Genomic DNA, 21,370 nt, shown 5'->3' on the forward strand with positions numbered 1-21,370 from the left:
GCTGAATGCGCTTACTCGATCCGCCGTGTTTTTTGTTTTGAAAAGTGTCTTCGTTTACCCAGAATGCATTGCAGTGTAGTCCTACTTAAGATAGTCAAAGTCTTAAGTGCTTTGTGAAACGGTCTGATTTAGATGTCTATCTGAAGTCTGACTATCTACTATATCTAAGCCATAGTCAAAGTCTATCTTTGTGAAACCGGCCCCTGGGTTCGGAGGTAGTCGAGGACGCATTGTGATCGGATCTCAGGGGGTGCTTCTCAATTCTTATTTGTGCATCCTCGTTTCCTTTCCTCGCGTCTCAGCTCCACCCCCTGTAGGATGTGAGGGAAGGCTGCAAGGAAAGGAAATGAGGACGGAGGAATCGAATGAAAGCTTTTTTATAAATTGGAATACTTGATCACTCGAGCGTCACTTCACAGCGTCATCAGCAGCGCTCAAAGGATCTGCCCTTGTGTTGTTGAAGTATGGTTATTAAAAAAAATCATAACAAATAATAATAAAGCAAGATGCCCTGTTGAAATATGTGAAATGTGTGATTTATACAAACTACAATCAAATTATATAACTATAAAATTATTGTGACCGATGTGAAGGGGGAGGAGAATTTACACGTGCGTCACGTTTAGTCAATAAAACACTTCCGCATAGGATACACCTGTGTATCCTCGCTCATAGCTCCTCTGGAAGCCTCCTCACTCCTCGATCCTCGCGGTGCAATTAGAGAATTGAGATGTCATTGAAGATGGCTGAGCTCGATCGGTTTCCGGGTCATAGGATGGAGGACGGAGGAGAGAGGAGACGAGGAGGGATATTGAGAAGCACCCTCAGTGTAATGTAAACCCAATCCAGCCATCGTGTCTGCATTCACAGGTGGACGTCATATAAACCCCCCCCCCAGTCTCCCCACGTGCTGTCAGAAAATAATGGCCAGACGCAGCTATAACCTTAAACCCAGATGATCGATGATGTGACTTGTTTAACATGATCAACCCAGTTATTTTTGTATGATCAACTCTGGAAATATATTTTTTTTTAAATTTGATCTAAGACTGGAGATTGCACAGGCAAGTAAAGTGAGTGAGTGAAAGCAATTGGGACATTGCTTAAATTATATCATCTTTACTCTCAATTTGGTGTCGTGCTACAGACCTAATTTAAATATTATGCAGGAAACAGAAATCCGATCGGTTATCCAGATACAGAGGCTACTTGATATGAACAAATGTAAACGCACCGTGTCCTGATTGGCTTGATCGGATCATGGTGATCGCATGTTAATGCCAAGTGTAAACGCACTAGCACTTCTCGTGTTCATTGCCTCTTTAAGATGAATCGCTTGATGTATTCCTCACTTGTAAATAATAGTATCCTGTTTTTCTCAAACTGGGGTTTTATGAAGTTTATTGAGAGATAATAGAGTTGATGAAAAGCTAAGAATTAATCAAAACACTTATTAAAAAGAGAAAACATTTTATTTGTTTACCTGCATGTCATATGACATTAGAGAACTGTGAACACGCAAATGTGTTTTTAAATTAATAAAATATTAAATCCTCAAGGGGAATAGTTTAGATTAAAGGGGGTCTTTGGGAATCCTTGCTGTAGTATATGGATGTAAATCCACTCACTTATTTCTTTAATCGTTTTTTTTTTTATGTACAGTATGTGAATAATTAGTGTTTACAGATAAACAGCTAAACTGTCTGCTCATTTCTAAATGTAATAATAGTGGTTATCTTTGAATTAAATTAATACTTTTATTCCACAAGGACGCATTAAATTGATCAAAAGTGTGACAGTAAAGACATTTCTGTTTCAAATAAATCCTGAACTTTCTATTTATCAAATAATCTTGAAATAAATGTATCAGGGTTTCCACAGTTCAGTATCAGAACTGTTTAACATTGATAATAATCAGAAATGTTTCTTGAGCAGCAAATCATCATATCAGAATGATTTCTGAAGGATCATGTGACTCTGAAGACTGGAGTAATGATGCTGAAAATTCAGCTTTGATCACAGGAATAAATTACACTTTACAATATATTCACATAGAAAACAGTTATTTTAGGATGTAATAATATTTCACAATATTACTGTTTTTACTGTATTTTTGATCAAATAAATGCAGCTTCTTCAAAAGAGACTTCTTTAAAAACATGACAAATCTTAAAGCAAACTTTTAAATGGTATTGTACATGTGTAAGTTTTCAAAATGTAATCTTGTTCTTCCAGATCCATTGTTTTAAATGTCAGAAAATGTTCATTATACTGATGGCGCTTTAGAGGAATAACACTCCCAGAAAAACTACAGAAAAAATTAAATAATGAGATGACTAAATGAAGACAGATTTGACGATGTTTGGGAGAACTATTCCTTTTTTTAAAAGTTTCTTTCTCTTTCTCGACACAGAGAGCCGTGGCTTCCCCGACCGTGTCCCGTTTGACTGACCCCACCAAGTTCACCGGATCGCACAAGGAGCGTTTCGACGAGACGGGTCGCGGGAAGGGGAAGGCGGGGCGCGTGGAAGTGGTGGACACGTCCGGATACGTCGCTGGATACAAGCACGCAGGATCATACGAGAAGAAGATTCAAAAACCTCCACAGAAACCCATGTGAGATTCTCCATCCAGCAGTGAACGCGAAACCCAACTCTAAAGCACAAAGGGATTTTTTTTTTTCATTTTCCAATTGAGGGTACGTCTTCTTTTCTGTGAATAACATTGAGTTTATGTTCCTCTTCCTTTAAGTGTTTTATTACTTTTAACTGGAACGCTGTTTACATCCAAACACTGACGTCACCAGCTGGTACGTTCCTAAATAACACGATGATGCCAAGAGAAAGACAATATTGCACGCTGTATTAGTGTTTTTTGCTGATAATCCGTCGTAAATATTGACATTTCATGCATATATGAATATTTGGCATTTGTGGCTTCTCTTATGATGTAATAGAGTCAGGCCTGAAATATAAGTTACACGCAAACGCTCGAGCAATGCAAGTGCATTAACCCATGGGAAAGTTTCCTTCAAATGCTTGTGCCATTAAACAATTTGCATTATAATTGCACACAAAACTGAGCTTGCAAAACTAGAACTGTGGTCACGTATTTTATATTTTCCACTTATATTTGAATGCATTTGACGCTTACATTGCATTCAAGGTATAAATTTGGTCTGTTAATGAATTCCCTGGAAATCAAACCCATGAGGTTGCTAGCAGCATGCTTGTAAAGTATGTTTCAGGCCTAAGTTAGAAAAAAAACATTTAACTTTGTTTGACAGACTTAATATTTAAAGGGGTCATGACATGGATTTTAAAATGTTCCTTAAGGTTCACTTAAAATGTTAGTTTTTTTGCACAAAAAACGAGTATATATGCGGAAAAACGATTATTTTCGACCTTCATTCTGACCCTCTGTCTGAAATTTTTAAGGCTTGTCAGTAAACGCCTTATAATTGGCTAACGTCATTACATAGGAAACGGTTTTAACGGCCACTTGCTATTGTATGCAAGATTTTGTGCCAGTGTGTGCAAATGTCAGCCATTAAGCGACTGAAGGCCAGTGGGCGGGGCCTATGGTGCGATGATGTATAATTATTCATCGATGTCTTGCTCTATAGGCGGGCATATGCAAATGTATTTGACCGTGTGATGTCACAGATCCCTCATTATTCAAACCAGCCGTTTTGGAGCATGATTAAATGCTTAGTTTATAATGAGGAGGATTTAAACTATGAAACTTGCTGGATGTTTTACTTGTTCAAAGACATATTTAAAAAAAGGCAAATTTGATTTCTCATGTCATGACGCCTAATTTAGATGCATTTGTGGCTTTAAAACTGACTTGACGTGTTTTTTTTCTGCTTCCCCATCTAATTGACCTGTACCAAGATCATCTAGATTTAAAATTGAAAAAAAAATCTACTGATTCTGTTTGGATTTCGTGTATATTTTAAACACATCTCTATGATCTATAACTGAATGCAAAAGTCCAACCATCATAAATTGTTGTTTGATGCATAAAGAATTGACCGCTGGTGCTCAAGATTGTATATCTAGTTGTTTGGTCGATGTTTTTGTAAGTTTGACAAGTTAATGGCATAACTATGTATTTCTGATTCTATAATGGCATAATATGAAACACTGCCTGTGTGTTTTTAATTGTGGAATGATTAACTATATTATGTAAAAGGAAACACCATCAGCAAAAGGTTCAGGAATTTCTTGTCATTTGCTCTGTATTACAATACCTTTTTACCAACGTTTTCATACCTCAATACAGACTGACTGAATAATGTCAAACCAGCAGGACTTCATGTCCTTTCAAAACTCCTCTGTGTATCTTAACTAAGAGCTTTGAGCAAACAAAATGCCAAAAACAATATAGAAGTTTCTAATGATTTGAACACGTATAAACAGACTTGCACAAACCCCGCAGCGCTGAATCAGAACAGTTTGTTATTCGTTTATGAATCATTTTGGCTAATCTGATAATCTTTCTGCCTACTCTAAGCTCTTAATTAGCACATTTTACCATATTTAAATCCATTATGCAGATTTCACCCCAAAATCCGCATATAAAACACGATTAAGTTTGCAGATTGTGCCTGGGCCTGTTTATCAGCAATAGATCAACCTGCAAATGAGGGTATTAAAAGTATTTTGCTGTGGATTTTAGTTTGAAAAGCACTGTTGTTATATTTAACGTGTCATATTAAGGCACTTTGCTGTTAGTGTTTCTGCCTACAGAACAATGTTTACAAGAGAAGTGACATGCTGTAACTAACGCTGGCATGGCATAAGTCTAAATGAATACATTCCCTTTACCATAACTAGTGTTCTGAATTATTTATAAACGCACTGCCATCTGAACACACTGGACAAGATCCAACCTTCAGGGTTCCCACACTTCTGACCAATGAATTTCAATGACTTTTCCAAGACCATTCCAGTCGTTCTGTGAAAACTGGATGTGGAATTTTTAATTTTTTTTAATGATCGTTCTGATTCACTAATGAATCATTCTAACGTTCCAGAGACTAACGACTCAAAAGAATGATTCGCTCACAAATCGGAAAAGTTTTACTCAATGCAAAAGCAATATTTATTAGCTAATTTAATAGTTTAAAATGGAGCTAATTTTATCACTAGTAAAAAATCTATATTTATAATATACAATTTCAAGAATAAGACTTTATGACGACATTTCCAGACCTGGAAAACACAGATTTAAAATTCCCTGATATTTTTCGTGATTGTGGGAACCCTTTGTAATAGATGATATTGTCCATGTCTATGGAGAGAAGGGACGAGTGAGAGTGTACAGACGTATTCTTCTACAGAACATCTATTTTCAGATAAGAGAAGTGGATATGGATCATAAATATCAAGCTCTCCTGCAGGTTCTGCTCAGAAAGTGACTCATATTTATGATAATAAACCACATACCTGTTGACGTATTAAACGTATGATTTTAATGTTTTGTGTGCTTAATGCCAAATACTGTTAACCATCCATTTTGAGGAACAATACCGTCTTATTTTCTAAATAATGTTTTTTAATGTTCTACAGTATCCTGATATGCATGTCATATGGTGATGGTAAAATGATTTTAACGTGTAAGTGTTTTGTAGCATCGTATTGAATAAAAAAACAAACTGCCTGATTCTCGTTTATTTCATTCATCCACATGAAAGCTCAAAGGCATGGTCTGTATATACAAAACACTCGCCTTGAGTACCATCTCTGGTCGAATAACACATTTTGCACATGAGATGTGAATATGTGATTGATTCTTGGATGTAGGAATATACAGAGAACACATGAACATGCTGAGACGGTCTAGATAAAACAAAAGGCTTTTAAAAAAAGAGGTGTCGACATCTTTCAAAGGACAGATTTATAATAAATTAAAACTTTCTCTATAAATGCAGATGTCACACAGTCTATTGGAAGCACCTTCTTCATTTGGACCAATCAGCTCAGAGCCTCTTCCAACTGCTGCAGCAAACGCTCATTTCTGGCTATCAAAAACCTGCGAAAAGAAGAAAATGAACACAATATTTTGGGTTTTACAGCTGTGTTGCATTCGGATCACCTTGACACGCACCTGTAGCTCTCTTGCGGGTCATTCGCTCCGTCTCCATCTTGACTCGTATGTTTTTTCACGTTCAACTCCTCGGGGACTGACTGCTCCCCTAAAAAAACACAAACATTTTCAAATCAAACCAGTTTTATTTCAACAACTCACATTTAGTATTGAGGAACTAACCTCTGCTCTCCACGTGTGGTGTTTTCTTCAGGTGAGAGGACAGCAGCTTCTTTTCTACTTTGATGAGCTGTTTCTGTAAAGACACGTTCTCCTCCAACACATTCTTCAGCTGCTCATTAAGGGCTGCCTGCATTAAAGACAAGTGCACAGATATGACGCATGAAGAATTAAAGCTCTCGTCATTATTTACTTCCAAAAAGGACAAAAAACACCAAGGGCCTCATGAATAAAACTAGTTTTACTATGCATAACCTCATTTTGCACTTAATTTCCATATGGATATTCCCATCCACGTGATACTAACAGGTAAAATGGGCAACAAAAAGAGGTTTAACTCACATCGAAGAGTCAAAAATGTATTATATTAAATGTAAAAATGTATTATATTAAATGAATATATTTACCATTCTACAGAAATTGCTAAATTCTCAGTGGGGCATCAGGGTCACAAAAATAAAAAATAAACAGGTTGAGAAGGAAAGATATTACGGTAACTCAGAAACAGTGACACTGATATAGAGAATAACTCCCGCTGGAGGGACTTTGTTATACACTAAAGAAAATTGAAAATGTGAAAAAGCATAATCGGACCCCTTTAAAGGGGTGATGAACTGAGAAATCTAATTTTCCTTGAGCTTTTGACAGATCATTATACTATAAGAATATCCTGTAAGTTTCAGAACTGAAAACTTGTTAGTCCAATAAAAGCTTTTATTGACAGCAGGCCCAGCGAACGACAGGTTTTTCAAAGTGGGGATCTCTGACGTCACAGGGTATCAAACCCCGCCTCCACAGAAGAAGATCGACGCCTACTTCAACACCGCCTGTTTAGCCCCGCCCACCGACTCACACATTACATGAAACTCATTATAATATGCAAAACTGTTATCCAATCATAGCAGTGGGCGTTTACTTCCAAGTCTTCAATGCGACACGCCTATAAAACCGAGCGTTTCAGGAGCTAGGCTCAAAACCAGAGTAGAAAATAGCCTATTAATTATTAATTTTGATGTTTTTGAATGTAAAAACCAAGCGAACGTCATAAGTTGACCTCAGACAACAAATTTAAAAAGCCAGTTCATGACCCCTTTAAGATAAAACAACTGAAATAATCTTACGATGGACTCCTGCGCCTGCTGAAGCTGAAGTGTCAGTTCTTCAATCTCAGACTGATGTTGTTTTTCCTGTAGTTTATTCCGAGCGTTCAAGGCTTTGAGCGTCTCTTTAAGAGTTTGGATCTCCTGTTCTCCTCCCGAAACATCCTGCTCCATCATGCTGAGGATCTGAACCATCTTCACTGGACATCAGCGACACAAAGCACTGGGTTAGTGGGAATAGTTATGGACTGGTCTTGTATGGAGAGGATCACTTACTGAGGAACGTCCTGTTTTGTTGACTCTCCTCCTTCCCAGACCAGAGCTCCTCCATCATGCTGAGGAGCAACTCCATAGGCTTCCTGTAGACACCCTGATTCAGATCAATGAAAAAGTGAACCGTCAGGTCGGTTTGTGTTTGAGGAGCCGCATCTTAGAGAAACAGAGACCGTTACTGACCTTCTGTGGTTTGCGTCTTCTCTCTGAGGTTCCTGGGATCTGGAAGGTTAATCTGGGAGGATGCACGACTGGATTTGCTCTGTCTTGATGTTGGTTTCTCCATTTAATGTCTGTGCAGTCATATTCTGCAACGAAATAATGTGAATTATTGCTATTTACATGAACATTTATGCATTTAGCAGATTTGCAGACTTAAAAAAGAGATACAAAAACTTTTAGTCACAGAGAAAAATAATCGTAATATGCAATATCATGATTATTAGACAGCTTATTTAATGAATTTAAAAGTGAATAGTCTGGAACTAAACTTCGACTAGTATTGAAGTACCCTGTGAAGCGGACCGCATGTCTGTAGGATGCGGTGTGAAGACGTGTTCTCCTCGAGTCAGACTCCTGACTGAATGACGGCTCTCCACGATGGGACTCACAAACGTGACTCGATGAGAACGAACGGGAGCCTCTAATAATGGAAAGCCGAAAAAAAGAAAAGATGATTCCACAGCAATATTGACAATACTGAGTACAGGGGTCGGACTTTGAACGTGAAACACCTGTTTTAGACCACAATTATTTATTAGTATGGTGAGGGCCTCCTTTTGCGGCCAATACAGCATCAATTCATCTTGGGAATGATGGACACAAGTCCTTCACAGTGACCAGAAGGATTATGAGCTGTTCCTCTTCCAGAACATGTGATGCTGGTGGAGGAAAACGTTTTCTGACTCGCTCCTCCAAATCACCTCAATAATACTCAGATCTGGTGACTGTGCAGGTCATGGGAGATGTTCAACTTCACTTTCATCTTCATCAAACCAATCACACGTCTTGCTATGTGTATTATCATGCTGATACACGGCTTGATCATCAGGTGTTCATGGTCCTCCAGAACGGTTCGGTCCTCCTCGGCAGTGACGTGTCCATCAAACACAGTCAGGATTGTCCTGATATTGCGGCTCAAACCATCACTGATCCACCCGTGCTTCACTCTGGGCAGAAACAGTCCGGGGTTCAGACTCTTTAGGGTTTCTCCACACCGTAACTCACACAGATGTGGGAAAGATAATGAAGGTGTTCATCAGAGAACAATACGTGTTTCACATTGTCCACAGCACAAGTGCAGTGAGTTGGGCAGCTGTGCTTTTATGTTTTTCGGATACAATCCGGGTTAGTACTGGACATCTCTGTCAGAAGCTTCCTCGTGTCGACAGTTACTCCTGTTGGATGTTGTTCGTCCTCTGTGGTTTAATGCCGACATTACCCTGGATATTATAACTCTCGATACACAAAGACTTGCTGTCCTGATCACAGATGAGCCAGAGACACACACCAACAATTTGTCCTCTTGTGAACTCTGAAATGTCTCGCATTATGTTGTGTGGATTGCAATATTTGATGTACAGCTGTGCTATTGCTCTGCTAACTCATCCTTCACACTCGGCTCTTACTGACGAATGTAAACCGGTGAAGGGCCGCACATACGTAGGCTTGAAATCTCCAACACTACATTGGCCAGTGTTTCAGTTTCATTGTCAAACCCCTGTACAGTAAAAGGTTAAACAGCAAATCACTTGTACAACAAAAGTGGAATAACAAAAAATATTCACCATTCTTATAATCCGAGCCCTTGGGAACAGATTCCTACATGACAGACAATTAAATAAATAAATAAATATATATATATATATGATAACTGAAATAGTAATTGCTAATAATATTGAATAGACGCAGATGCACCTGATTTTGTTTTGGCAACCTTTCACAATCAGAATCATTGATTAAATGTATGATATCAGATTCAGATGGATTTTCTAAAATAAAAAAGAGAGAGAAAAAGAAAAACAATTGCCAATTACAAGCATAGACAATACGTACAGTAAAGTTTTACACTCATGCATTAAACATGGTAAAGCACTGGTATGCGATTTGTATATATTATTTCTCTGTATGGCGGTACCGGTAACTATATATTGGAGATAAATACAGTTTGTCTTTCAGCTGCAGCAGACTATACTGATAAAGCAAATGATATAGAGTGTGGTAACTGCAGTATTTACCCTGTACCAGAGGAGGGCTGCACTCGTTCTCAGAGCGAGCCGAGAGAGTTTGAGGTCTCTGGATATTCCAGGTCTTGCTAGAAACATCATTGAGTGCAGCTTCCTCATTCCCGTCTAGAAGCGACAGCGTCTTCATCACCTTCTGCAGCGCTTTTATTCTGAGCTCACTACTTCTGCAAAACAGTGGCGTTATCAATGAACTAACGTTTTAACAGTTTTAGTTTTGGTGAACAATAACAACACTGCAATACCTGCAATAATGAAATCACTAAATTGACAGAGTGTGTTAAAGATATAAAATATTGGATGACGTTTAATTTTCTTCTGTTAAATTCAGGTATTACTGATTGGTCCAAAAAACTGCCCACAAAACCTCTTACAATACAACCTTAATCTAGATGGATGTCCTGTTACTTTATCCTCTACAGTAAAAGATCTGGGTGTTATACTAGACCGCAACTTGTCTTTTGAAAATCATATTTCAAATATCAAAAGAACAGCCGTTTTCCACCTTAGAAACATTGCTAAGCTACGTAACATGCTATCAGTTTCTGATGCAGAAAAGTTAGTTCATGCATTCATGACCTCGAGACTAGATTACTGTAATGCTCTATTAGCTGGTTGTCCTGTATCCTCCGTAAACAAGCTACAGTTAGTCCAAAATGCAGCCGCTAGAGTTCTTACTAGATCAAGAAAATATGATCATATAACACCAATCTTATCTTCTCTACACTGGTTACCTATTAAGTTCCGTATCAATTACAAAGTATTGTTACTGACCTATAAAGCTCTAAATGGTTTAGCTCCTGTGTATTTAAGGGATCTTCTATCGCCCTACAATCCATCGCGCTCTTTAAGATCGCTAAACTCGAGGCTTCTGGTCGTACCTAGGATATCTAAAGTCCACTAAAGGAGGGAGGGCATTTTCACATCCAGCTCCTAAACTCTGGAATAGCCTTCCTGATATTGTCCGAGGCTCAGACTCGCTCTCCCAGTTTAAAACTAGATTAAAGACGCATCTCTTTAGCCAAGCATTCACATAATGCATCTCGTACCTTTTATACTACAGTTAAATCAGATCAAAAGCATTCATATTATGAACATCAGCTATGATAATTATTTCCCATCTGCTTTTTTGCTCTGATAAATAGTTTGTCAGGTCCAGTTATGTATCCAGCCTCTCATAGAGACTTCAGATGTCCCAACGCCTGTGAAGAGACGACTCAACGCCGGCGATATGTTATGCCCTAAATTAATACATGATTAACTAACTGTACTTTTATATGTACATTTCTGAAATGCATTTTCTGTAAAGCTGCTTTGAAACAATATGTAATGTGAAAAGCGCTATACAAATAAATTTGAATTGAATACCTGCAAGTTGTGTCTTGTATTAAGACATGTTTCTTATGATCAGTGTCTAGATTTGCCTCTGATGAGAAATGCATGAGAGCCGCCCTTCTTTCTCTGTCTCGCACTGGATAATCATCTATGACAGAGAGAAAAACAACATTTACACTTGCTTGATTTGGGCAATCCCAGTCAGCCCGACACAGAATCACAGAGAAAAGAGATGATGCACCGAGTTTGCGGAGTTTGGTCATTGCATGGACCAGGTACAAGCGGTAGTGCGGGTGTCTCTTGACCACAGGATTAAGCCGTAAGTCCAGTTCCTTCAAATTCTGCAGCTTGTGCAGGGAAAAGACGTCCTGTAGAGACGCCAGTCTGTTGTAGTACAGATTCAGTCTCTCCAGCATTTCCAAATGCTCAATCCCCTGCAAATATCAGCAGCAGTGTTCACCTTTCTGTACATTTAGATTTACTGTCAGTGGTTACTAATAACAAGTACTTTACAGTCAATTAGAATTCACTTTATTTACACACACACACATATATATATATATATATATATATATATATATATATATATATATATATATATATATATACACACACACACACAAAATATAAAAACAAATGTTTATGTTAGATGTAATTAATTGTGATTAATCAATTTGACAACAATAATATATATATATATTTGATAACATTATCTACTGATGTTTCTGTAATATACCATAATCATTCATGTTATTATAATGTTAATTAATATAAAGTGTAACAAAAGCAAATGACTAATTGTTGATGTTGTAAACTATATTAATATTTATTTATACATGTTGATCTTCACCTTTACTGTAACCAGTGCATTGTGCGAAAGGTCCAATGTTTTCAGACGCACAAAGTTTTTTAGGGATGTTCCTAAATGAAAGATTTTCCCTTCATATGTTCCTGGAAGAGTTAATGATCGCACATCCGCTGCAATAAATTATTTAAAATATTAGTTTAGCAAATTGTGACTATATATTAGACCACATAATGTACATAACTATATATTTTTGTTTACCTAAGCAACTGTGTTGAAGGTTAAGTTTCTCTCTGATCCATTGCTCTGTTATGGTCAAACCGTCTACCGCCATTGTTTTGAAGCTTTAACTCACACTGCGCATGAGCAGCACAAAGAGAATTACTGGCTTATGAATATTAAATACGTAATGCAACGCAGGAACGCCCACCTGATTTCTAACAAACAGAGCCGTTGAGAGAGTCTGTTGGTGAATTAGCCAATCAAACTTGAGTAAAGACTTACCTCATAAATATTAATTACGCATCATTTTTGAACGTTTGAGGGTTACCGAGCAACAGCCACTAAGATTAATCTTTCGAGGAGGACGCCGTCAAAACTACACCAGAAATATATTCCATCAACGGACAGTTTGAAGTTATGGAAATATTCATTTAACAGATCAGGAGGATTGCGCTGGTAAAGTGCTCAGCTGAGAAAGTGTGTAACGTTAAAGAAATGTTTGCGTATCACCCTCTGGTGGCAAATCAACGCCAACGCGGGCCATTTTTTTTCGAAACAAACCACAAATAATGACTGCAATTTAGCAATGAAAATTGTAATTCAAAGCATCCATATAAAAAAAAAACATTTTCTTTCGAAAAACGTTTTCGATCTATGAATATATGAGATGCGTGATCCTCAAAGACAAGCAGAATGCTTTAAAAAGAACTGGATGTGAACATGTATAAATATATTATATAATTTGGATTATTAATATATATTTTGATTCTCAAAACGGTATGAAAATGTAAAGAATTATCAAACATTGCCACTCGATTCCTTTGTGTCATATCTTTTTACCACAAGGGGCGCTAAAAGGCTCAGATAGCCGAATCCGATATTGAGCCACATTCATTTCTCCGCACGTTTTGTATTATTTTATAGTCTAAAAGGTAGCCTATAATTGTTTAAATCTATTAATTATACGTTACTTGACATTAAATGAAACTTCTACAAATGTATTTATTTAGTAACGACATTTTTGTGTGATCACAAATGACTCTGATTGGCCCATTCTGGCCAGCGCTGAGAAAAGGAACAGATAACACGTGACCCCCGTGTACTTTAATACTTTGATAAAGACCGTGAATTTGAGTGAAAGTCTTTTATTTATTTATTTATTTATTCATTCAAATGTAATATATATGTGTGTATATATACACGTTTTTATGATATATTAATATATTATATCAATATGTTTTACTATATATTATATTATATATTGTCATATATATATATAGGCCTTAGAATATATATTATTTACCTGTATGGTAAATTATTGTACAAGTATTATTCGTACTCATGCTCATAGTTGTGCCATATTTTTAATTTACATTTTATTTAAAATGTACACTTATTATTTGAGCCCCGCCTACTTTGACATCCCCGTTTGACGTAGTTCGCCTTCTTCGTTTGTGATGCAGAATCAGCAGTGACCAGCAACAGCATCACACACACCGAGCGCAGGTGCACTCATCCCCAGCTCTCTCTTCTCTCAGCGGGGAAGGATGAGACGATGGCCCGCAGGAGAGATGATGATGAAGAAGATGACGGACACAAGCTGATAGACGAGGAGGAGGAGGATGCGCATCCCATCATGGACAGCGAGGATGAAGATGAGCTGTCCCTGGATGAGATTTTACATCTATACAAGCAGCCCATCAACGAGGAGCAGGCGTGGGCTGTGTGTTACCAGTGCTGTCGCTCTTTTCTGGAGGACAAGGACGGTTCCAGTGGCCCTGCTGGTGCCGGAGGACCGGGAGATGTGAGGATTTATAAAGACGGAGCGGTGCGGTTACGGTTACATTCCGGAGACAGATCAGGTGACAAATCAACACCTTCTGCATCCATTACATACATCGGCATGTGCATTTATATATAGAATTGGTGTTAGTTGTCATGCATTTGGGTGCATATGGTTTGGAACATCTTTTATATGTTTGCATTTTATCCTAGTGTTCTGCATCACAAAATACACAATATTGAGTGATCACCTTATATGCAAATTTGCATGTGAAATGTTTTGCATTTGTGTCCTGCTCCTAATATCTTATATTTATCATTTCTGTTGTTTTTGCATTTTTAGTTTTTTGACACCACTGATCTGTTATGTAACAGAACGAATGTGATTGTGAAATAGGCCTTTTTTCAGCAGGCCAGTAGGAGACAATCAGTGTCTAAATTGAAAACATGCATATGTCTAAAATAAGTTTAAATTAAGCATACATAAATGCTCACAGTCGCTGTTGTTTACAGTTATAGATGCTCCCTGATGCACATGCTGATTAACACAATATATTGCTCAGGGACTGTGAAATTTCATATTCATAATCTTGTCAATATTGCAAAAGAATTCATGTTCTTTTGAGTATAAAATTGGGTCAAATGAATTATGTATGCTATGTCACTCCATATATTTGATTTTGATATAATGAACTAAAATTACCCTTAAGTCCATGCTTTTTGGTTTTAGGATTTGTATTCTGGCCTGGTTGGATCTGAAACAGGGTTATTATTATATTAACTAAAACTAAAACCATAAAAAAATGTTAACTGAACTAAAATACCATATAAAAAACATAAACTTATTTTATTTCAGTTTGTTGCCAAGGTAGCATTTCTCATTTTCATTTAGTTTACTAAAATAAACACTAAAACTGAAATACAACTTAATAAAAACAATTAAAAAATAATAGGGCTGTGAAACGATTAATCGTGATTAATCATATCCAAAATAAAAGTTTTTGTTTACATAATAAATGTGTGTGTACTGTGTATAATTATTTTATATATATAAATACACACACGTGCATGTATATATTTAAGAAAAATGTGTTATTTATATATAAAATATTTATATATAATATAAATGATATATAAATCTATATACAGTATATACATGCATATGCATATGTGTGTATTTATGTATATATAAAATAATTATACACAGTACACACACATATATTATGTAAACACAAACTTTTATTTGGGATGCGATTAATCGTTTAACAGCCCTAAAAACACACACAATAAAATGTCTAAAACTTGAACTAAAATGAAAATGAATAATATATCCAAATATGAATAAAAGCTCTAATAGTATCAGTGATACTGAAATAATATGTCTGAAAGTTTCCTGCTAAGCACCTTTGAACGGAGAATGAGGTTCATATCTTTTTAGTTCAAGCTCATTTAAAGGCCTTGCGAATGCGATATCCCCGATGCTTTAAACGTTTCACACGTCTAAGTGCTGCTGGTAATCCTCAAATGTGTTCACATGTGCAGCTTATCCACTGTTTAAAAGATGAACATATTTGTTACCATTCCAGAGGATTACATTATTGCTCCGAGGTTTCTCTTTTTGAACTCATTAGTTGAGTCAATAGCTAAGAGTTTAGAGATGTAAAAAACACCAATAGCTGCTCAGATCACTTGATGAGAAATGCTTGAGTTCATATAGTGAGATTTATGAATATTCCATTGCAGATTTTGTTATCTTGGCAGATCTGAGCTCACAGTTCTCATCTCTTCTGAAACTACAACAGATGCAAGATTACTGGAGTCTTTTCTCAAGAGAAACATCTGGTCTCTATACAGTCTCCATTTGTTCTCTTTGTCTATTGAAATATCGGAGAGATCGCATTTGTGATTTTTCTTTCATTTGTGATATTCTCAGAGGAGAGGTGGTCAGTTTGCCTTTTAATAAATGCTACTGTCATTGCTTACATGCTGTCAAGAAGATCGATATGTCTTGTGGAGAAAGCAGGTTGAAGGCAGAGTTGCTTTGTCAAAAGTGCCGGTGGCAAACACGTTCCTCATTCGCTGTCGACTGCAGAATAACAGCGGAAACAAGATCTGTTTCTTTGCTGACTTTGCCTTGTCCTGAGATTAAGTGGATTTCAGAATCATTATCATGTGTTTGCATGTTCAGTCAAAGCCGACTGACATTAAGTTGTCAGTAAAGCAACAGTCATCAGATGCATAAAGAATATGTGCATCACATTTGCCGCCTTCAGTGTGTTTTATGTAAGAATAAAGCACTGCAGATTGTCCAGTCAATTACATAACGGATGTTTAGAAGCTGTTTCTTTATCTGTCCCTGACCGTCCTCTCTTCTGTTCTCCCATAGGTGTGCGTAATCCGATCCGATCATCAACACAGGTGAGTGATGTACATAACGCCTCGTGACAGCATGAGCGTCAAATGTGTTTGATCGTTGATTTTGTAACCGGTGGAAATTCTTCTCTTTTTAAAGGGGTGGTTGAGTATGTTTAACTTTTCTAACTTTAGTTAGTGTGTAATGTTGCTGTTTGAGCATAAACAACATCTGCAAAGTTACAACGCTCAAAGTTCAAAGCAAAGGAAGATATTTGCTTTTAAATAAATCGTCTTTTAAGGACTACAACAAACGGCTGGTAGGGACTACACGACATTCCTCACGGGTTAGTGACATCACAACCCTAAAATGTACATAAGCCCCGCCCCCCTGAACACACAGTCCATGTTGAGAAGAGGGAGAGTTGTTGTAGTCGAGCACATTTGTGAGTCAGCTCAAACTTTAGCGTCCGTCTTTTCACATGCATTAGAAAGTCACTCTGTGTGCATCTCACAACAGTTCCTATACGAGCGATTTATAGATTACCATGACAGAATATGCTAATTGAAGATAGTTAACTCCACATCAGCCACATAAATTCATCAACTAACCATTCAGAGACGTCCTGTTGCTTCTACATGTTGTCACTTCTTCTTGAGTCCATCATTGTCGGACTCCGTTTTAACATTAAAGGCAGAACAGTTTTTGTCATTTTAGTGTGTCTGCGTGAGGTAATCGCAGCTGCTAACACACACAAGCTCTTGAAGCTCCGCCCTCTGTGCCGGGAGCAGCAGCTCATTTGCATTTAAAGGGCCAGACACATAACAGTGCGTTTTTGCTCACCCTCAAAAAGTGACAACGGTAACATGCTATATAAAAATATCTGTGAGGTATTTTGAGCTATAACTTCACACACACACACTCTGGGGACATCAGAGATGTAATTTTATTTTACATCTTGTGAAAATGGCATTATACCACCCCTTTAACTAAGTGTTTCCAGCTGTTGCTATGTGGTTGCTATGGTGTTGTGGACGGTTGCCAGGGCATTGCTACACAGTTGTTAAAGTGTTTTGAGTGTGATTTAGTCTGCACAAATCTGAAAAATACAGCCTCCAAAGGCAGGATGTGGAGGTACGGAGACAACACATCCGAATCCAATAATCGTGTCACATCCTGTCAACTGAGATACCTTTATTTGATCGATTTTTAAAGTTTAGCATAGGTAGGGTCTAAAACTAACTTTTTGCCACACCTGCCAATGGCCGGTGACTTAACAAAATTTACCAGCCATGAAACTTATGTTAATTCTTATTAAAGTTAGAAAAATGATTCAGTCAAGAGCAGAGAGTAATTGTTCTTTGTCTTTTCTTGTTTGATTAACATTAAAGACAGACCGCAGCAGGTTTATTTGGCTGCTGTGACTTTAAGAGCTGCACGGATCCAGTACACTGATACACATGCATGTTTTTTTATTTACATTAATATTTTGTTTAATGTTTACGTTCAGTTAAGACATAACCGACTATGTTTACATGGATTAATATGTCTGTTTGAATATGGCACAAGCGCAAGAAGACGTTAAGGACAGCTCGATTCACTATTTGTGCCCTGTCTGAGACGCGGATGTTTGCGCACAGAAAACTTCCCACACAGCGCACAAGTAACGAATTAAGATTCCCTTTTGCCTTCTTGAGCTTGAATATTTCATTTGGCAAGGCTTAAACTTGCGTGATGATGCAACACTGCCCCGTTAACTGTCCCGAGCATCATTCACATTTGTTCATGTTCTCTCAATTTTGCATTGTTAGAATTCATAAAAATGTTACCGGCCAACTGGCGATTGTCATATACTCTGCAACAATGATTTTTACTCGCATTTGGTGCTTGGCGAGTGTTCATTTTAGGTTCTGGATGTACGCTTCGCTGCCTTTGATATCCCACAATCCTGTGCACTCAATTCGATGAAAGTTGAGCTAAAAAATAAACATGGAATCTGAAAGTTGTGGTCAGTTTGTGTGTAAATGTGCATTTGGACTTTTTCCACTTTTATTGTCTTTCTAGAGAGAAGTTACTATTGTAGTAAATATTCACCAAATCTCTCAGAAGTTTCGTGAGGTACATTGTTTTAAAATATTGCTTTTTAGGTTGAATTTATTTTTAGTAAGTAATTATAGTGCTTCAAATTAGATTAGAAATGTTGCCTAATATGTTTGTTTTTCATCTTTTTTTTAAATCAACATAAATATTTCTAATAGTAAAATGAATAAGCTCTATTAACACAGTATCTCCTGCAGCTTAGAGACATTTGCAGGCACATCTGTGTTCTTCTAAATTATCTCTGCTCTCTTGACCGGCTTGTCAGTCCACAAGTTTATTTTTAATCTGATGTCAACAGCTGGTGACATTTTAAAGGCCAATTAGAGACGTATAGACCCGACAGATCACTGTTTGCATCCCAAGAATCTTTGACCTTTCAGGTTTATGTGTACAGTAGATCGACTAGAGCTGACTGTGTGACGGACTCTCACTTGACTATTATTTATGCATTTATTATTTATGCATTTATAACTATTATTTATGCATAAATATTATATATTCAGTTAACTAATATGCATTTAACTCAACTCAATTCAGTGGCTATGAGTCAATGACCGATTGTATTCATGATACAGTTATTATCTGCTGAACATTCATCAAATTTGCTAATGAAAGGTTCTTAATCTCATTTGTTTATTTTCTCTTTATATGGAACTCATGCAAACAAACATTGCTAAAATATATTAATCATTCAGCAAATCTCATTAGCTATTGTATGTTTCCATCCACCTATTTTTATGCACATTTGGGGATATTGCATAAAAAAACACTGGATATAAATGCCAAGATGTGCATTACTTGTTATCGGATTATTTATGCACATAAACTATAATGGAAACTTTGCCTCAACAGAGGATGTGATTGGATAACTGCACTAACCAGCGGGCCAATTTTATTGCACAGCATCTCAAATATTGTTTTGATCATTCTGAAATGCCCAAAGTCTGTCGTCACAATGGTTGTGTATAATGACCTCCCAGGAGTGTCTCACATGATTGCGTTCCCAAACACCAGGCATCCGAACGCAAGACAGCATGACAGCGTTTGTTGGGTTTCATCTGTGCTTTCTGAGACGCAAGTCATTTATGATGTAGGATAAAAGAGCCACAGTGGCTTCCCCGATTGCAGCAGCTTCAGTTTTTATTACAGATGTTTTCATTTCCAAGGAAGTGACGATTTTGTTCTCTTGAACACATGGGATAGAAACGTTGCTTTATATGCAAATTCAACTGCGCATGAGCATTAGCTTGATCAAACCTGAAAATTTCAAACATTTCAAGCATTTAGAAACAACATTCATGAGAAAGCTGTTGTCAGATTTTATTGGTGATTTCAAATATGAAATTTAATCTTAAGCTTGGTGAACAGTTTTGGAGAATTTGATGTTTCCCCGTTCAAAAAGATAGGAGAGCACTCATGCCCGAGAGCCGTTTCAAAGATGGCCTCAAAGTGAAATGATTTGTCTTAAAGGGACTCACTTGTGTATTAGTAACTGTCCCTGACAGGAGCACTGACTGGTCTAGCACTGCATGCCGGTGGATAAGAACACAAACACACACAGACAGATTTGCAGTCTACAGCAAACTCATCTTACAGTGTGTGTGTATGAGACTCACTCCATAGTCAAATCCTTGTTAAGCAGCTTTCCAGAAGCGATGAGTTCCCGCTGCAGAGCTCTAACAGACGGAACGAAGTGTTCAAAGTTTTTTTCCAAGATATTTAATCCACAAGCAGAACTGTGTATTTTCTATTTCTCTTTCTGTTTTAGTTGACAGGTCTTGGCAAGGATAAATTGGATCAAACTTTATGCAGATGTGATAGTCTAGTTGTTTGTGTAACGTGTAAATTAAAGTCGGCATGATTGTTGTGATCATATTTTTTCCTCTATTGTGCCGTATATCTGAGCGAAACAGCTTCTCGAACGAGAACAAATGCTTTATTTTGTCAATGGGGAATTGATTGGATGGTTGTGGTTTGCTATTGGTTGATCTCGTGTGAGTGACAGGTTTGCCCCGCCCTCGAAGAAGAAGAGGAAGTTATTTTGATTAAAGATTACGAGGCACATAAATTAAAAAAAATGATGTACACGGATAAATAATTAATAATAAATAATGCTATATTCCATAAAATTTCATGTTGATTTTATAGCCCTGTAACGTTAGGTGTGTATTGTTGTTTGCACATGTTAATTTGTGCTCCTTGTATTTTACTTTGTTATACTGGATTATTTTACATTCATTGGACTAGATTCAATTAGATGTACGAAGGAAGGCCATGAAGTTAGACCCACCAGTTGTATAAACTAAAGTTAAAAAGGTAGATTATTAGACTAACTAATAGTTGGTCAGACTAGTTCTTAAGACTATGTCTATGCAACTGGCCCTGCAGGACTGAGATCCGGTTCCTGTGCTCTATTAAGTCTGTGCTTTTGGTTATTATCATGTTTAGACAAAACATCAGTTGCTCTTCTTCATTACCTCAGTCGTGGTCATGGGCACTTATTTTCTTTATGAGATTCTCAGAGTTAATGTTCAGTTTTTAAACTGAAGCTATTGTTACCCAGTGCTTTTATTTGTGAAGATAATTGGCTGCTGGACATCACAGTGAAAGAGTGTGTTGTCCACTTCACTGCAGGCTCATGCATTCTGGATGAAATTCATTTTAAGAATCTGTCAGTAAATGTTTGGGTCTGATTAACATCACAGAGATTATTAACAAAGCGCTCTTTATGACTGGACGGAAGCTGCTGTATTCATGTTGCTCAAACTGTAAATTCATGGAGCTCAATGCCAAGGTCATGGGTTTGATTCCCAGGGAATGCATAAACTTTTGCTCTGTATAAAGGAGTCTGTCAAATGTAAATTAATTCAATTCAATTCAAGTT

General features: G+C 37.2%; 3 protein-coding genes across 8 annotated transcripts in view; 2 read left to right on the forward strand and 1 right to left on the reverse strand.

The window, feature by feature from the left end:
- The window catches only part of tppp (tubulin polymerization promoting protein), a 19,009-nt gene extending 13,807 nt beyond the window's left edge, over nt 1–5,202 (forward strand). For all 4 annotated transcript variants that reach the window (XM_079625195.1, XM_079625193.1, XM_079625192.1 and 1 more), the window contains one exon: nt 2,414–5,202. In XM_079625195.1, the coding sequence (XP_079481321.1) occupies nt 2,414–2,620 (207 nt within the window). In that variant the 3' untranslated portion in view covers nt 2,621–5,202. The remainder of the gene's footprint in view (nt 1–2,413) is intronic.
- Nucleotides 5,203–5,662: 460 nt separating this feature from the next.
- Nucleotides 5,663–12,462, reverse strand: cep72 (centrosomal protein 72). Of its 2 annotated transcripts, none has more exons than XM_079625191.1 (14): nt 12,291–12,462; nt 12,075–12,202; nt 11,466–11,658; nt 11,258–11,372; nt 9,884–10,053; nt 9,564–9,637; nt 9,434–9,467; nt 8,158–8,289; nt 7,830–7,954; nt 7,650–7,743; nt 7,395–7,573; nt 6,277–6,403; nt 6,115–6,202; nt 5,663–6,039 (listed from the first exon to the last, which is right to left on the reverse strand). In XM_079625191.1, exons 1-14 carry the CDS (start codon nt 12,361–12,363, stop codon nt 5,982–5,984), a joined length of 1,590 nt encoding a protein of 529 aa, XP_079481317.1. In that variant the 5' UTR covers nt 12,364–12,462; the 3' UTR covers nt 5,663–5,981. The 2 variants fall into 2 exon arrangements, with proteins under 2 accessions (XP_079481317.1, XP_079481316.1); XM_079625190.1 differs by having other exon boundaries at nt 9,884–10,056; nt 12,291–12,459.
- Nucleotides 12,463–13,703: 1,241 nt separating this feature from the next.
- spire1b (spire-type actin nucleation factor 1b) overlaps nt 13,704–21,370 on the forward strand; it is a 29,649-nt gene continuing 21,982 nt past the window's right edge. The window contains exons 1-2 of one of the 2 annotated variants that reach the window (XM_079625189.1): nt 13,704–14,113; nt 16,420–16,451. In XM_079625189.1, the coding sequence (XP_079481315.1) occupies nt 13,807–14,113; nt 16,420–16,451 (339 nt within the window). In that variant the 5' untranslated portion in view covers nt 13,704–13,806. The remainder of the gene's footprint in view (nt 14,114–16,419; nt 16,452–21,370) is intronic. The other variant, XM_079625188.1, reaches the window with a different exon arrangement.

The sequence above is a fragment of the Phoxinus phoxinus genome (assembly GCF_949152265.1).
Source record: "Phoxinus phoxinus genome assembly, chromosome: 10".
In the NCBI taxonomy this organism is placed as follows: domain Eukaryota; kingdom Metazoa; phylum Chordata; class Actinopteri; order Cypriniformes; family Leuciscidae; genus Phoxinus; species Phoxinus phoxinus.

Excerpts from the sequence above, each read along its gene's own strand:
- cep72 (XM_079625190.1), bottom strand. The coding sequence starts at position 12,363 with ATGGCGGTAGACGGTTTGACCATAACAGAGCAATGGATCAGAGAGAAA. Across the intron at positions 11,659-12,074 it reads ATGCACTGGTTACAGTAAAG|GGGATTGAGCATTTGGAAAT; the intron begins GTGAAGATCAAC and ends TGATATTTGCAG. Across the intron at positions 7,955-8,157 it reads CATGCGGTCCGCTTCACAGG|AATATGACTGCACAGACATT; the intron begins GTACTTCAATAC and ends ATTTCGTTGCAG.